Raw genomic sequence first — 16,459 nt, forward strand, 5'->3', positions numbered from 1 at the left:
AAAGCAGTTGCAGCTCAGTGGTCTCTCTTCCAGTTTTTTTTTTAAAATGTCACTAATGGAGTCCCGTAGGGTTCTGTCCTGGGGCCTACATTATTTACATAGGAAATACTACTATTTACTATGTAAACAGTGTGAGACAAAATCTAGATGCCTGTTCATTTTTATGCACATGATACAATTACTTATTGTTGTGCTCTTTTAAATAAAGGGGGAAAAAAGTCAAGCTGTTCTCAAACAGAAAGAGGGTGCCGGCAGTACAGTGGGGCAAAAAAGTATTTAGTCAGCCACCGATTGTGCAAGTTCCCCCACTTAAAATGATGACAGAGGTCAGTAATTTGCACCAGAGGTACACTTCAACTGTGAGAGACAGAATGTGAAAAAAAATCCATGAATTCACATGGTAGGATTTCTAAAGAATTTATTTGTAAATTAGGGTGGAAAATAAGTATTTGGTCACCTCAAACATGGAAAATCTCTGGCTCTCACAGACCTGTAACGTCTTCTGTAAGAAGCTTCTCTGTCCCCCACTCGTTACCTGTATGAATGGCACCTGTTTGAACTCATCATCTGTATAAAAGACACCTGTCCACAGCCTCAAACAGTCAGACTCCAAACTCCGCCATGGCCAAGACCAAAGAGCTTTCGAAGGACACCAGGAAAAGTATTGTAGACCTGCACCAGACTGGGAAGAGTGAATCTACAATAGGCAAGCAGCTTGGTGTGAAAAAATCAACTGTGGGAGCAATCATCAGAAAATGGAAGACATACAAGACCACTGATAATCTCCCACGATCTGGGGCTCCACGCAAGATCTCATCCCGTGGGGTCAAAATGATCATGAGAACGGTGAGCAAAGATCCCAGAACCACACGGGGGGACCTGGTGAATGACCTGCAGAGAGCTGGGACCAAAGTAACAAAGGTCACCATCAGTAACACACTACAACGGCAGGGAATCAAATCCCGCAGTGCCAGACGTGTTCCGCTGCTGAAGCCAGTGCATGTCCAGGCCCGTCTGAAGTTTGCCAGAGAGCACATGGATGATACAGCAGAGGATTGGGAGAATGTCATGTGGTCAGATGAAACCAAAGTAGAACTTTTTGGTATAAACTCAACTCGTCGTGTTTGGAGGACGAAGAATACTGAGTTGCATCCCAAGAACACCATACCTACTGTGAAGCATGGGGGTGGAAACATCATGCTATGGGGCTGTTTTTCTGCCAAGGGGACAGGACGACTGATCCGTGTTAAGGACAGAATGAATGGGGCCATGTATCGTGAGATTTTGAGCCAAAACCTCCTTCCATCAGTGAGAACTTTGAAGATGAAACGAGGCTGGGTCTTCCAACATGACAATGATCCAAAACACACCGCCCGGGCAACAAAGGAGTGGCTCCGTAAGAAGCATTTGAAAGTCCTGGAGTGGCCTAGCCAGTCTCCAGACCTCAACCCCATAGAAAATCTGTGGCGGGAGTTGAAAGTCCGTGTTGCTCGGCGACAGCCCCAAAACATCACTGCTCTCGAGAAGATCTGCATGGAGGAATGGGCCAAAATACCAGCTACTGTGTGTGCAAACCTGGTAAAGACCTATAGTAAACGTTTGACCTCTGTTATTGCCAACAAAGGTTATGTTACAAAGTATTGAGTTGTATTTTTGTTATTGACCAAATACTTATTTTCCACCCTGATTTACGAATAAATTCTTTACAAATCCTACCATGTGGATTCATGGATTGTTTTTTCACATTCTGTCTCTCACAGTTGAAGTGTACCTCTGGTGCAAATTACTGACCTCTGTCATCATTTTAGGTGGGGGAACTTGCACAATCGGTGGCTGACTAAATACTTTTTTGCCCCACTGTACTTCCTTCTCTTGTATCTGCTCAAGGCATTTCTACTGAAACTGTGGCCTCATACAAATACCTAGGTATTGTGATTGATTGATTGATTGATTGATTGATTGATTGATTGATTGATTGATTGATTGAATTGTGCCTGAGTCTCTCCTTTAAGCCACACATTGACGATCTTTTAAAGAAACTGAGGCTGCAGTTGGGGTTCTTTTTCAAAAACAGATCATGTTTCTTTTTCACAGCCACAAAAAGGCTTGCTGCCACTTTTTTACCCATCCTGGATTACAGTGATATAATTTATATGACTGTCTCTGCTCACTCTCTTCATCTGTTGGATTCTGTCTATCATGGGTCACTAACATTATCACTCAGCTTAACTCAAATACCTCAAAACATTGAGACTGGACTGACTAACCAACACAAGCGCAAACACACTGACCTACACCACCAAACCATCGCACACACCAACCTGTAAATGCTCTTTTGCACAATATTATTACTAGATATATTATATATTATTATTTTTTTTGCACTAACTTGTCTTGTAGCACCTTGGTTCCTGGAGGAACGTTGTTTCGCCTCACTGTGTATTTTTAAACTGTATATGGTTGAAGTGACAATAAAGTTGAACTTGAACTTGAACTGTGTGACATGTTTTTATCCATGGCTGTGTTCATGACAATCCATTCATATACCAAATAGATAATATAGTTTCCTCTATCCTCAGAGATATATAAAGCTTCACTTGGTAATAAAAAAATCTTCTTTCCTCCACTGTGACTCAAGCTGTGCCTTTCATCTCTTCCTACACACAAATATTCCCGCTTCTTTCTTGCTTCCCGGTCATTTTAAAATACAGGATGCTTCCTGTTGATGTGCAAAAAAACAAAAAATGTCCTTCCACACCCACACCACTGAGACATCTTGTCTGGATGGTGCGGCTGTTTCACAAACGCTGTGGTAGCAGCTGTTTCCTTCCTGTTATGTTGCCTGTCTGAAACTGCATAATAACAATGGCAACAAAGTATTAACAGAACAAATGAGTCATGCTAGTTGGGTTCTTAATTCTTTGTTGGACAAAATACTAAATATAACCCAACAAAAGGTATAATGCTCACAGCTCCTTTGCGTCAATATCATTAATAAAATGAAAAGATTAAAAAGTGATGTTAAAATGTTCTACAGTAGAACAAAATGTTTACAGCTTTCTTCTAAAGACATTTCTGTACAAATTCATACAGAGAATTTAAAACTTTAGTATAAATATAAACAGACATTTGTTTTTTTCAACTCAGCAACTTGGACTGTTTTACCTCAGAAAGTCAGGATGACTGCTGTTCAACAAGTTTCTCTTCTAGTTTTGGTAAAATTAGAATACTTTATTAGTTTGTTACTTACAGAGTATGTAGAGCAGTTGTTATCTTAACACTACATGACATTGTCGCTTCTGTCTCAAATAAACAAAACAATACAGAAAGGCAGCAATTAAAACAGCCAATGTGTCCATGGGATACGTGAGAGGGGTGTACTTTTCTCACAGAAGAATATTACATCTATACAGTTAAGTTAAACTTGCGACCGGGGCGTTAAATTTCTGTCTGGTGTCACTTTTGTCTGCAAGGACTGCTTCAAAGATAACATTTATAGTTGCATTTGTAGCCCTGCCACTGTCTGGCACCCTGTCGAGACCTGTCCAGGGTGTAACCTGCTTCTTGCCCTGTGGCAGCTGGGCCAGGCTCCCTCCCCGGGTGGAAACATTAATGAGGTAACTGGATACATTTGCAAAATTCAATCCAAATCAAAAATACAATAAATAAACAAAATGATTATTTAAAATGTAAAACTATATTATTAAATAAAACCTGTAAAATCACTTAGATAACCATATTTCATCTCATTCATGTCAGGGCTTCGTGTGTGGAGGAGAGGAAGAGATGACTCAAAACAGGCACGACTTGTGGTGAAAGCTGGTGTTTAGTGCAGATGGAGTGAATGAACAGAACAGGAGCAGGAAATGGCTGACGGACGGACAGACGGACGGACGGACTGAATGACTGAATGAGCAAAGCATACAGTGACAACCTAACATCAACAACAATGACACGACAATGAACCGATGAATCTGAGAGACTTCAATACACAGACTGAATGATTAGTGATTAGAGACCGGTGAGTGAATGGTTGAACATAATCTAACTAATGACACATAGAAGTAACAGGAACAGAACAACAGAAAATGAGAACGAGTGACAAAATAAACTGAACCTGAACAAGCTGAAAACACTGGGTTACTGACCCAGGAACCCTGACAATTCATGCTCCACTTGTCCAGTCATTGCATAAAATTGAACAAGAAAGAAAAACAAAGCAAGTTGTGCGTGGATGTAAAGGTTTATTTGCCATTGTGTTGGTTGATTGAAACCCAGGGGATCAATTCAATCCTGCTTTTTTCTTTGAAGTTCCTCCAAAAACACAGTTGTTAATTTTACTAAAAGGCAGAGTGCCTCATTTACTCTTCTTTGACATAAAATTGCACATAATATGAAAAAAAGACAGCAAAAACTATTTTAACATGAACCGTTATATAACTACACATATAAGACACATACATGGTTCCTGATTAAAACTGGGGGTGAAATTTGTTTGCTATCTCACTTCAAGGCAGGTTCTCAATGTAAAAATAAAGCTTTTTTCTATAATTCTTCATACGTTAATTGTCCCGAAGCTCCACCTCCACGGGGTAGTGGTCACTGACGGATCGAGTCTACAAGTAGAAAAACATGGCAAACAGCGGTGAAGTGAGATGTTTGCACGTAAACATTGCCATGTTGAATTAAATGTTTTTAATATTAAATGTCTTACTGTGTCATAATTTAGGCGGTACGCTCTTTTGAAGTCGAAAGGCTTTGCAGAGCCAGGAACAACTGCGTCATTCATCCTCTTTCCAAACACAACAATCCTGTTGGCAGGAAATAGAGTCACAATCATGCATTCATTTGACTTTGCCTGTTGTTTAACATGCAGATGACAATTTGCCATCAAGAAGCATTTCACTTTCTTTGTTTTAAGACTGTAATGAAACAGAACTAGGGAGGTGTAGGCAGTGAAACCATTGTGAGGCAGGAGGGGCGGTGATTGTTTTTTCAGCATAGAAACAGATCTTGCCCACCCGGATTTCCTAATCTTAAAATAGGAAAGTATTTATATTTATAAATAATAACTATTTAGATATTCAAATATTTTCTAAGCTAAAAATAAAATCGTGTGACTCTGAGCAAGACAACAACAACATAAAGAAAAGATACCTGTCATATGTATGGTCATTAAGGTCACTAGTAGTGGTGTCAGCGTCTTCATCTATCAACCAAAAGTAGGGACGAGAGCTCATTCTGATGTTTGTCCTTTTAGTACTTGACAGGTAACGTCCATCCGCATTGAAGTCCCCCAAAATCATGATGCTCTGAAAGACAATATATATGAAAATACAAAGGTAAATATTTTATAACAATATCATTTAATATAATTTTGTTCTCCAGTCTTTAGGTTTGAGCACATTTCAGATTTTTCATTTTAGTTACGCTCATATGTCAAACATAATAACGGCACAGGTTTGGTTTTCAAAGAACAAATTAATTTAAATAACTTGAGAAGCAAATTATTTTGACTTCTTGTCAACAATAACTTTATCTTAACAAATAAAAATAGTTTACTGTTATAAAATTGTGCTTTTATAAAACTAATTTGTCCACAGCCTGCTGTTGTGAAGTGCTTGAAGAGTCTAGAATGACAATCAGACCAATGATTGTAACTATCAATCATTTCATGACCTTTTCTGCTCTAATCAACATATTATTGTTATTATTGTTATTTAGCATCGTAAACAAATCCATTCTGTAAATTCGTCACTCTTTCATTTCCAGCCTACATTAGTGCCCCATCTCCTTCTTGCATCTTGGACCACATTATGAAGAGCACGCAGCTCATGTTCAGCATCCTTTGGTTTGGTGTGGACGGGAATCAGAACAAGCTTCTTCACAACTGGAAGCACAAACATAACCAGTTAGTTACAGGTGAACATGCACAGTAGTACTTGCTTATTTGTATACTTGTATGGACATTCATGGACAATTTATCCTGTATCCTGGAAGAAGGAGCAGCGTCACCAGTTTCAAACTGGTCCCTGTGAATGTAGAAGTAGAGGACAAAAGCTCACACTCATACATACGTCTGGCTGAACGGCGGCGAAACTGCACAATAAAGGGCTCTCTGGCAAGCACATCTTTGTTTTCTTCTTCATATTGGTAACGGTCAATCACACTCATTTCATCCTGTCTGAGACAGAAAATACACACACATCTGTTTCCCTCATGCTAACATATAGCTAAGGTCTCAGCCCAAACTGAGATGACTTATATCGTTAGAAGTTGCTTATTGTTGTGAATCTTGTGCTGTCTGAGGAAGTCTGAGGCCAGGAATAGGGTGGAGTCCCGACTCCAGGTTTTTGACTCTTAGTGTGTCGGGGTGTTGGGGACAGACAGGCTGGTGTAGGGTTGGTGTATCTGCTGGCTGGGGAACGCCTCCGTGTCCTCCCAGAACAGCTGGAGTAGGTGAAGAAGAGGAGGTGATTTTTCTAAAAGCCATGTTCACCTATTCTCTTAAACATTCATAGAGTGCTTTTATTTCTTTTAAAGGAAAAAATATCTAATGCAATAAATGTTGAAGAGTCTCCCCTTAGACCAGAGGTGGGCAATTCCAGGCCGCGAGGGCCGGTGTCCTGCAGGTTTTAGATCTCACGCTGGGTCAACACACCTAAATCACACGATTAGTTCGTTACCAGGCCTCTGGAGAACTTCAGGACACGTTGAGGAGCTAATTTAGCCATTTAAATCAGCTGTGTTGGTTCAAGGACACATCTAAAACCTGCAGGGACACCGGCCCTCGAGACCTGCAGTTGCCCACCTCTGCCTTAGACTGTTGCTCCTGCATTCTGGACCCGGATAAGTGGCATAAAATGGACGGTGAATAAAAGTTAATATTTTGGTTTGAAGAATATCTGAAATCATTTCTGTAGATTATCTTAAACTTTTTAAAAAATGTTTTATTTTCCTTAAAATCTTCTCCTAAATGCAATGATCTGTCTTGACAGATTTGAGCTTTTAATTCCGGACATGTGAGACATCTATGAAACATATGAATGTCAGATGATTGTACCTGTAGAAGAAGACAAACTGCTCCCTGTAGGAATGTCGTCCTACTGGGGCACCGATCTCCATCCTGTATGGACGAGATCTGTTCCCCCTGTTCAAAAACAGACATAACTGTAGTTCAGTTTTATTTTTGGGAGGTTTTGTACATATTGTGTGTTTGGCATTACAGCAGGAATACTGTTGTTGTCAGTTAGTTCCAGTGGTCAGCAGGTGTAAATGCCTGTTAATGTGGTTTGTGATGACTTTCCTGTGTCTGTTGAGCTCTGTGAGAAATTTGCTCATTGCCCTGTCATTGGGATCCCGGACCTCCAGTAACACCACCACACTGTACCGAGACACAATCTAAGAGAAACACACAACCCACTTAGTAAAAATACATTTAAGAAATAAAGGTCTGGTGCAACAGTTCAGCAACCACTGGGAATCCAACACATCAACTTTTACAAGCCAGTGTGAACAAACTTAAATAACTCTGTATACTGCAAAAATGGCCTGACGTCACACACTTAAAAGTCAGCAACTCTTATTGTGGCAATACGTTCTATAATTAAGTGTTTGAATATGTTGATGACACAAACACACCTCAACAATAAAACAGCATCATAATTTAATCAAATTAAGTTGTAAATGTCTCATGACTTACCTTGATTAGATTATTTCGTACAATATCTTTGTTGAGTTTTCTCACTCCAAGATTCTTGACATTGAAGGCTGCGATCTTCATTCTGACTGTAAAACCAAACTTTTGAGAATATCACAGCATTTACATAATTTCAGAGGCTTTAACATCAATGAGAATGCTAACCATACTTAGACACAGTGCTTTGTGTCTAAGCTCACACTTGCCCAGAGCGACCTGTGAAAGGCTTCAGCCCTGACTTTAACCCTTACTCGGGTAAGCTACTAAGAAGGTGATGGTGGTGGATGTATTAGACCTGTCCTTTCACTTTTTAGTTTGGTTTGGGCACCTGGCTGCCAAATTGATAATTGTTTAACTTAAAATAAACCATTTTACAATGTTAACTAGAAGTCAAACTTCAAAAGTAAAATTCTAATTCACAGAAAGAAAAATGAAAAGAACTGAATATAAGAGGCTGAGCGAAAATGTCTGGCTGGTTTCCCGCCAATTCTGACCTGGCATCACACAATCAAAAGTCCAGTAAAATGAAAAGAAGCTCAATCACCACTTTGAATACTGAAGCAATTTTTTAAAGAAAGAAACAGAAAATAAAGAAAAGAACTCACCAATTAGGTTAAGATCAATAACCACAAATGTCTGAAGACAGAGAGAGCTGAAAGAGGTCCTTCACTGTCAGTGGAAAAAGGACGACTGACTGAGAGTCTAAGCAGGAAAGGAAACGGCCGTGCTAAACCACACAGCCAATAAAACTGGCTCACAGACACAGTGAGAGAAAAGCTGGCACGGATCATTTAGCATTTGAAAAACTGGATATTTCCCTTTGGAGCGGTGGAGTCCAAAACTGAGCTAAAAGAGAAGTAAAAATCTTTAAATGGAAACAAAGAAATACACATTTCTTTGACTGGATGTGTAATTTTATGTGATAGAATAATACACATAGGCAAAGTGCACACATAACCCTGGGAGCCCTTTATGTATGTAATATACATGTATGCTTTATGTACATTACATAATTGTATACATGTACTTATGTGAACAATTATAACATAAAGTGTAAAGGTATCTTTAAAAAGTCTGTAAATGATTGAATCATGTTAAAATAATGAGAACTATTAATCAGATGTTAAATGTGTTCTGTGAATGTTTATGACACACCAGAGATAAATCTCATGTCAACAGTCGACATTTTCCTAAGAATATTTGATGCTTTCAACATCTGCCAAAGAGAATATACTCTTTGTGTAAAAGTTCAGGATGTTTGAAATGAACTGAGGATTTCACTGAGACACCTGAAGGGCCTTTGATGGTCAGTGAAATGGAAGCGTCTGATAGTTTGAGGTAGTTAAGCTGAGTGATAATGTTGTGTGTGTGTATTTGTGTATGAGTGTGTGTGTGTGTGTGTGTGTGTGTGTGTGTGTTGTAGTACAAGACATGCACAACATCTTGCTGTTGTTCTTCCATCCCAGCTGCTGCTCATAGAGGATCTCTAACATTTCAGGGTTTTTATTTTACAGTACAGGTAAGTAATTGCCTTGAAATGGCCGGTTCCTCATTAGTTGTTAGAAACAGCTTCTTTCTGTCACCTCAAAATATCCACAATATTTACATAAACTTTCTGTTTGAAAGTATGAAGAATTTTAGAGTTGTTCTCTGAAACAATTGGTGCTGTTTTCAGTGGACTGTTTTTTATGGTTGTTTTTTTTTATATACTTTTGTTTTCTTTATTTTTCTTCAAACAGTAAAGTGGCCGTTGGTACTCCTCAAGCTGGCTCATTGATAATATCTGGAGAAACATTGTATATGAATCAGGGCAGATTTTTGTCAACTGCATAAATCTTTGGAAACTTAAAGCATCCCACCAGTGATGCGACTCGATCAGAGTGGTTGGCTGAACGTATCGACATCATTAACGTCATTAACCTTGGAACAGAACCTTTTGTATTTGTTCTAACGATGTAAACTTTAAATGTGTGTTTGCAGTTTCAGTTATAGATAAAAATGACAAATATATGGCCAGTTATCAAGATGGGGTACCGTTAGTTGGGCAAGACCTTTTTTTAGCAAACGCTGTAGCAAACGGATGTTTCCGTCTTGTCATATTTTCAAGGGGAAACTGTTTAGTAACAATGGTAACAAAGTGTTTACAACAAAGTCAGTCATGTCACTTGATTTCTTCCATGTTTCTGGGAAAAGCAAAATATAGAGCACTCATACAAAATGTTATATTGTGGTCTTTTAGTTCTCCCTGCTGACATCTTCAGGTTTTGTCTCGTCTCTTTCTCTCTGCTTCAGTTTCTGTCTCTCCTCTCTTCTATCTGTGATTTTTGTTGTTGTTCGTGCTCCCTGTTGGGCCTTATTTCAGGGTCTTGGCCTTTGCTCTACACACCTGAGGAAATCACCCACCTGTCTCACATGATCTTATCAGCTTAAGGTAGTGGCTGGCACCTGAAGTCATTTGCTGGCCTTTATGCTTTGAGGAAACTTACTGTGTGTTTTTCCCTGTGTACAGACTCCCTGTAGTGCGGCGAGCCTGCATGAGTTAAGAGTGTACTGACCCGAAGAGAGGTGGATGTTATGGATGCCTGTTCCCTTTAAGAACCCTAGATCCCCATTCCCCATTAGTTTTGGATTATATCTTAAAATCCTTTCCAAGGACTACTTTGAACCTTTTATAAAATGAGTCAGAGCTCAAATGAAGCTGTTTGGTATGACACACAAACCTGCAGAACTGTAATGGGTTTCCACCTTTAGGTGGTGCTGTAGAAACACCATACTTTTTTAAATCCTACAACATGTCATGCTCTACTGCTGTCCTCCGTGTATATTTCCCCAGTCACGTTTGTGTTTGATCCCCCACCCCCTCACAAGGACAGAGGAAGACCTTTGAAACCCCCTCCCCCTCCCCAGTGTCTACCTCAATCTATAGGTGCTGTTTTGTCTCCCTTTTCTGTTCCCATGTTCCTCTCCTTGTGTTTCATTCCATGTCTCCCCTTTCCTCTTATGAAAAGCCTTGCTCTAAATGAGCTTCTTTTTCATATGCCACTCTAACTCCCGTATGTCACACATGTTAGCCAAAGTGGTTAGTAAGAAAAAGCTACACTACAGAGGTTCCTTAAGGTTACTTGGTTACTTGCTAATGCGAGCTCTGTTTTAGCAAATGCACAGACTGTAACTGTTATAGACAGTGTTGTTGTTAATGTATGTTTGGGGGCGTTGCACCCCGGAACCTTCAGTGGTTCCAGGGTTAAATGCAGAGGAACTATTTCCCTATGGGGACTAACACATTACATTATTACATTACATTACAAGAAATGGTGGTACATTTCAGCCAGTGGAGTTTTTATTCATCTTGCACTACCATCTGGAAAGCATCTAATTTACTCTTTCTCCAAGATTGCAGCATGACAACATGACTCTTGTTAAAACAAAAAACAAATGTGAAAATCTTCAAGTATCTATTTGAGCCCTTCAGTTTGATTTTGGTTTTTCTAGTTCCAAGCTAAAGCATCTTGTCCACCCATAGAAAAAGAAAGAGAGTAAGCAGAACATTTAGCAGTACTTTGTTTGAAATTCAATACTGTTAATGAGAAATGGGTGCGCATATAACAGATGGTGATAGATAGGAGTAGTGAAGTATTTGCTGTGAAAATTTTCAAAACCACATTACTCACAGGAAGTCGTTAAAAGTCAGATATTAGTCAGTACAAACTGCTTAAAAGGACTGACCCGTCGGTCTCAAGTTAACAGATCGAGCATTTTACCAGCGAGATGTTTGCTCTGCAACAATTTGCGGTGATTCATGCGCTGACATTCCTCGGGCAAAATGGTAAGTTGCACCATGAATACTCTTCTCCAGCCTGCATGTGGAATATTTATGTTTTTATTTTCATTTTCTTTTCTCCTAATGCTATTAGCCCTGGGAAGTGAAATTATAAATGGGAAAATAGCCCCAGACAACAAAATGCTGTATATGGCATCAGTGCAGGATTACAGAGGCTACCATATTTGTGGAGGATTTCTCGTGTCTGAGAACTTTGTAATGACTGCTGCACACTGTGACCTGTAAGTAATCTTTGCTCGAGGGAAATTTCTAATTAGACCATTTTTTTTCCCAAAATGTCCCAATGTCCTATATAAATATATATATAAATACATGTATATATATTTACTACTGTATAATGCAATGGTCATAATTTAAGTTACAGTTCTTCCTTTACAAACTGAAACCATGAGAATTTTTGTAAAACTTATGCTAAGATCTTGAAGTAAAACTGAATTTAACTATAAAGAAATGTATCCATATTTTATTCATCATGTTGTTTATGTAACTTCAGAAAATCTGCTGATGATCTCAGAATTATATTTTATTCAGGTATCCTACATACGTAGTCCTTGGTAACCACCATCTGAGGAGTGCTGATAAGCTCGTGATACGGATTGCAGAGAAATACAAACACCCATGTTATCGGAATGTTGGCCGTGGATACGACATCATGCTTTTAAAAGTAAGGTTTATTATTTTTGTTTTCTCACACCACACTGGAAGTTTTATATCTTTGAGTGTTTGCATTTACAATATGCTGATTGAAAAACACATTTCTAGTTGAGGTAAAAAGTGCTTACTTAAAAAAAAAGATAAATGATAGATGTTCTGTATTGCAGTTACATGGTTTTCACGTATTCTTAATCTTTACTCTTTAATTCTGTGCCTCTAGCTGTCTACACCTGTCCGACCAAGCAAAACAATTAAATTCATTCGACTTCCCTTCCGTGAAATGACATTAAATGAAATTGAGAAGTGTCGAGTGGCTGGATGGGGTAAGATAAACACTTACGGTAGAAGTGTTGATGACCTGAGAGTGGTGCGTGTGTCGGTCATCAGCCCACAAGTCTGCAGGGAAAGATGGGGTGGTCTTCCTCCCAATATTATCTGTGCAGGTGGATACAACACAACAAAAGGATTCTGTCAGGTACCTTTTCTGTCCTTTCCTTGAAAAGTCATTGCTAACTGCTCTGTTGTTGAGAAATATATGAGCTCTCTGCATTAAGTATCACATGAACAAAGTAAATACTTCCTCCTCACAGGGTGATTCTGGTGGCCCTCTGGTCTGCAAGGGAATGGCTGTCGGTATTGTTTCTTTCAACAAAAGCATTCCAAGAACCGAGCTGGGAAATTGTAACTATCCGGATGTCCCCAATGTCTATACGGACATCTCAAAATACCTTAACTGGATCACGAAGATTCTCAAGGGAAAAAATTACAAAAAGCTTTGTGTCAGCACACTGTAAGTGTTTACAGGAAGCTGTGCCTCTGTCAGCTTTTGCTCTCAATGCAGAATAAAGAAAATGTTTGAACAGTATTGTCTCTGTGCATGAAAAATATTTTATTATGACTTCAAAAACATGTCTATAAAACATTGATATCAGTTTGCCATGGAAAATGAATTCATGCAATACTAATATTTGTAAACAAATTTTTCATTGCTACAGTACATTCATCCTGATTTGTCGAGTACTATAAATACTAGAGACTAACAGAAGGTGTTTTGGTATCACAGAGAACCACCTGATGTGGTCTAATAAATCAAACAAACAGAAGCTTTGACATTTTAATACTATCTGCTCTAACTACAGTAACTCTACTTTTTAAAATTAATAGTAAGATCATGAACATTGAACATCCTGACGTCTTCTCTTGGTTGGCGTGTTGGATGCCCGCCCTCGCTTCCTTTTTGTTCTCACATTCTTCTTCTTCTGTTGTCTGTCTGGTTCATCTTTTTTCTTCTTCGGTGCTCCCGCTCGCTTGGGCGCCATCTTTGGTGACCCTGCCGGTTTGGTCTGTTTCACTGTTGTTTAATATTAGAAGAAGGAAATGTAAAATCTGCTCTCAGAAGCATCCAGGATACAACACTGCAGAACATGTTTGCTATAAATTTGTTACTATTAGTGTATTTCAGTTAAAATGAGATATGTCACATCACTTTGATTCCGAAACAAGCAGCAACTCTGCATAATTAATTAGAATGTAACTGATCAGCCCTGAGATTCATCAGGTATTTGCTCCTTTATAAAATTCATTTTTATTAAACCATCTCAGACACCTTTCTTCTGAGACTGTACTTCTCCAGATGTCATCTCTGTCCCGTCAGGCACAGCCATCCTTTTCTGTCTTCCTGCTCTGGTCTTCAGCTCCACCTCCACGGGGTAATGGTCACTGATGCTGAGTGCCTTAGAGAGTAGATATAGTTAAACAACAACACTGATGCTGTCCTTTAAAATGATGTCAACTGTCAAATCATTTCTATCTTTCGGTTTAGACAAACACATAAGTGAGTCTCACCTCCTCATCAGTCAGCTTAAACTCTTGCTGGAAGTTGAAAGACTTGGCCGAGTTGGGGACGATGGCGTTCGACATGGTCTCTCCATACACAACAATTCTGTTTGAGGAAGAGGAGACACATAAAAAAATTAAGAACTTCTTTCTGTACACTTTTCAGTGTGAAGTTCCAATAATTATCCCTTTATTTTTCTCTCAGTTTGAAATTCCCTAATGTCCCTAACATTAGACGTTAGCTGTGAGAGGCACTCTGTTTAATAATAAAAAAAGGCCTGTCGGCCATGTTGCAGAGGCTTTGTTGTCGCTCAGCTCACAAAAATACACAAATAGTGCTTCCCCACAAAGTAAACTGTACAGACATCAATCAGTGATTCATGAATATTTTCCTATGTGAATTAGTTCGTCTGTTTCTTTCTCCTGGTTTTTGCTTCAGTGGTGCAGATTTCTCTCTTGAAAGAAAGTCGTCACTCCGTCCACTTTACCTCGACTTGTGTCCTTATATGGAGAAATGTGGAGTGATAGTGCAGATAATATGAAGAGTAATATACTCACTAATTTTCATTAATATTATTTCTTGTAGAAGTATCTTCCTCTTTTTGAGCTCTCACATGTTCAAACTGCTGCTTTCAGGCAGATGTTACAGACGCTGTTTACTAAACATGCTGCCACCACAGAGACAGTTTCTTCCCCCCACGCTGTCACTCTGATGAACGCTGAAATAACCCGCTGCTTTTTATGTATGTGTGTGTTTGTGTGTGTACATATATAAACACACACATTTCTTTCACAGCATGAAGAGAGAAAAGTGAGTCAAATTCCTTGTTTGTTTGCACAAACTTGGCCAAATAAAAATGAGTCTTTAGTTTCCTCCTATGTCATTATCATGTGTGTCACCTGTCGTAGGTGTTATCATTGTTGTTGCTAGCTGTGGTGTCGACATCGTCATCAATGAGCCAATCGTAGGACGGAGAGCAGATGCGGATCTTTTCCTTCTTCTTCTTGGAGAGATATCGTCCGTCTGCATTAAAGTCCCCCAAAATCATAATGTTCTACAAAAGAAATGAAAATGTCGACAGAGAGCAGAACTCACTTAATACAATGACAGATTCATTAAATAACAGCACCAAGGTTTATGTGGTGTCATATATTTATTATTATTGCATAATTCTGTGAGGAGCTGGCAGAACAATAACTGAATACCACTCTCTGTGGTTTACTGCAAATTACTTCACTGTAAGAGGCCAATTGAAAGGCACAGAAACAGGATACGATGAATCAGGAACTTTATGCATTTGTGTATTTAAAGCTGTTATTTTTTTCAACTCCGCTGTTATCAGTTTGTTTACATGAAAGACAAAATCAAATAGTTAAAATATAATCTGATTCTGATTCACTATGTGATTAAAAAAAAGATAATATTAACATATAATATAATAATAAAAAGATATATTTTAAAAATTTGTCTTGCTCACTTTCAAACTCCAATGTTTCCTGCATAGCTTATCTTCAAGATGGTTTTTGGTCTGTGATGCTTTATCAAACCCAGACAGAATTTACATGTAATTAACATGCAAAACATCTATAAAGTGTAATACAGTAAATGCATGCATGAAGTTTAAGTTTTTATATATATATATGTAACCAAGCTAAGATCCTGTGGGACTTCCAGATACAGACGGACAAAATGGTGGTGGCTAACCAACCGGACATAGTGGTGGTAGACAAACAGAAGAAGACGGCCGTAGTGATCGATGTAGAGGTTCCCAATGACAGCAACATCAGAAAGAAGGAACACGAGAAGCTGGAGAAATACCAAGGGCTCAGAGAGGAGCTCGAGAAGATGTGGAGTGTGTGTGTTCACACACAAATTTTTATAATAAAATAATTTATTAATGTATGCATTTCAATATTTTGCTACCGCTGAAGGAAAAAATAATCTCATCTACAACTCAACAAATTACTATGATCAAACCACGAAGCAACCAAAATCTAAAGGTGTCTCAGAGAGGAGAGAAACACAGGAACTAAACTCTTAGTGCTCTTGTCTCAAACTTACATCATTTTTCCATTTCTTCCTGATGTCTTCAACCACATCGTGCAGCTCGTCCAGCTCCTTCAGAGTGTCTTCTGGCTTTGTGTGCACAGGGATCAGGACCAGATCTTGTACAACTGAAAGAGTTCACAAGCAAAGAGGCCTCAATACAAAGTACACCTGAATAGAGTAAATATTACAAATTCACAGTGTCAGTTTAGTCTTTACATAAACACGGTTCAGGGGTCTTGTTCAGTGGCTCAACTTAGCCCAGGTGAGGACAAGTGGCAGCAAGCCCTCGAACATCCTTCAGCAATTCAGGGCCAACCTCATCTACCCCAGGGGCCCTGTCACCAAGGAGTTGTTTAACTGCCACAGTCACCTCACCCCC

At 39.0% G+C, this 16,459-nt stretch overlaps 3 protein-coding genes across 5 annotated transcripts; 1 reads left to right on the forward strand and 2 right to left on the reverse strand.

Moving 5' to 3' along the window:
* Positions 1-4,234: 4,234 nt before the first annotated feature.
* On the reverse strand, positions 4,235-8,622 carry LOC147331358 (deoxyribonuclease-1-like). 3 transcript variants are annotated; one of them, XM_086294325.1, is made up of 9 exons: positions 8,305-8,622; positions 7,703-7,788; positions 7,306-7,401; positions 7,064-7,149; positions 6,066-6,184; positions 5,778-5,890; positions 5,158-5,312; positions 4,715-4,811; positions 4,235-4,616 (listed from the first exon to the last, which is right to left on the reverse strand). In XM_086294325.1, exons 2-9 carry the CDS (start codon positions 7,781-7,783, stop codon positions 4,563-4,565), a joined length of 801 nt encoding a protein of 266 aa, XP_086150451.1. In that variant the 5' UTR covers positions 7,784-7,788; positions 8,305-8,622; the 3' UTR covers positions 4,235-4,562. The 3 variants fall into 3 exon arrangements, with proteins under 3 accessions (XP_086150451.1, XP_086150452.1, XP_086150453.1); XM_086294326.1 differs by having other exon boundaries at positions 7,703-7,801; XM_086294327.1 differs by having other exon boundaries at positions 6,078-6,184; positions 8,305-8,619.
* Positions 8,623-11,433: 2,811 nt separating this feature from the next.
* On the forward strand, positions 11,434-13,099 carry LOC147331359 (granzyme B-like). Its single transcript, XM_086293640.1, has 5 exons — positions 11,434-11,525; positions 11,614-11,761; positions 12,072-12,204; positions 12,415-12,669; positions 12,785-13,099. The coding sequence occupies exons 1-5, from the start codon at positions 11,468-11,470 to the stop codon at positions 12,986-12,988; spliced, it is 798 nt and encodes a 265-aa protein (XP_086149766.1). The 5' UTR covers positions 11,434-11,467; the 3' UTR covers positions 12,989-13,099.
* Positions 13,100-13,792: 693 nt separating this feature from the next.
* On the reverse strand, positions 13,793-16,214 carry LOC147331360 (deoxyribonuclease-1-like). The gene is made up of 4 exons (XM_086294098.1): positions 16,093-16,214; positions 14,931-15,085; positions 14,040-14,136; positions 13,793-13,927 (listed from the first exon to the last, which is right to left on the reverse strand). Exons 2-4 carry the CDS (start codon positions 15,077-15,079, stop codon positions 13,793-13,795), a joined length of 381 nt encoding a protein of 126 aa, XP_086150224.1. The 5' UTR covers positions 15,080-15,085; positions 16,093-16,214.
* Between the last annotated feature and the right edge of the window lie 245 nt (positions 16,215-16,459).

Source organism: Aulonocara sp. 'chitande type north' Nkhata Bay, linkage group LG5 (genome assembly GCF_057382095.1).
Source record: "Aulonocara sp. 'chitande type north' Nkhata Bay isolate Kocher_YH1m ecotype deep benthic linkage group LG5, A_spYH_male_GT1.1, whole genome shotgun sequence".
In the NCBI taxonomy this organism is placed as follows: Eukaryota; Metazoa; Chordata; class Actinopteri; order Cichliformes; family Cichlidae; genus Aulonocara; species Aulonocara sp. 'chitande type north' Nkhata Bay.

Coding starts and splice junctions, on each gene's coding strand:
- LOC147331358 (XM_086294325.1), bottom strand. CDS start 7,783: ATGAAGATCGCAGCCTTCAATGTCAAGAATCTTGGAGTGAGAAAACTC. Junction 5,891..6,065: donor AGCCAGACGTATGTATGAGT/GTGAGCTTTTGT, acceptor TTGTGCTTCCAG/TTGTGAAGAAGCTTGTTCTG. Junction 5,313..5,777: donor GAAGGAGATGGGGCACTAAT/GTAGGCTGGAAA, acceptor ATTGTCTTTCAG/AGCATCATGATTTTGGGGGA.
- LOC147331360 (XM_086294098.1), bottom strand. CDS start 15,079: ATGATTTTGGGGGACTTTAATGCAGACGGACGATATCTCTCCAAGAAG. Junction 14,137..14,930: donor AATGATAACACCTACGACAG/GTGACACACATG, acceptor TTCCTCAAACAG/AATTGTTGTGTATGGAGAGA. Junction 13,928..14,039: donor TTAAGCTGACTGATGAGGAG/GTGAGACTCACT, acceptor CTACTCTCTAAG/GCACTCAGCATCAGTGACCA.
- LOC147331359 (XM_086293640.1), top strand. CDS start 11,468: ATGTTTGCTCTGCAACAATTTGCGGTGATTCATGCGCTGACATTCCTC. Junction 12,205..12,414: donor ACGACATCATGCTTTTAAAA/GTAAGGTTTATT, acceptor CTGTGCCTCTAG/CTGTCTACACCTGTCCGACC. Junction 12,670..12,784: donor CAACAAAAGGATTCTGTCAG/GTACCTTTTCTG, acceptor TCCTCCTCACAG/GGTGATTCTGGTGGCCCTCT.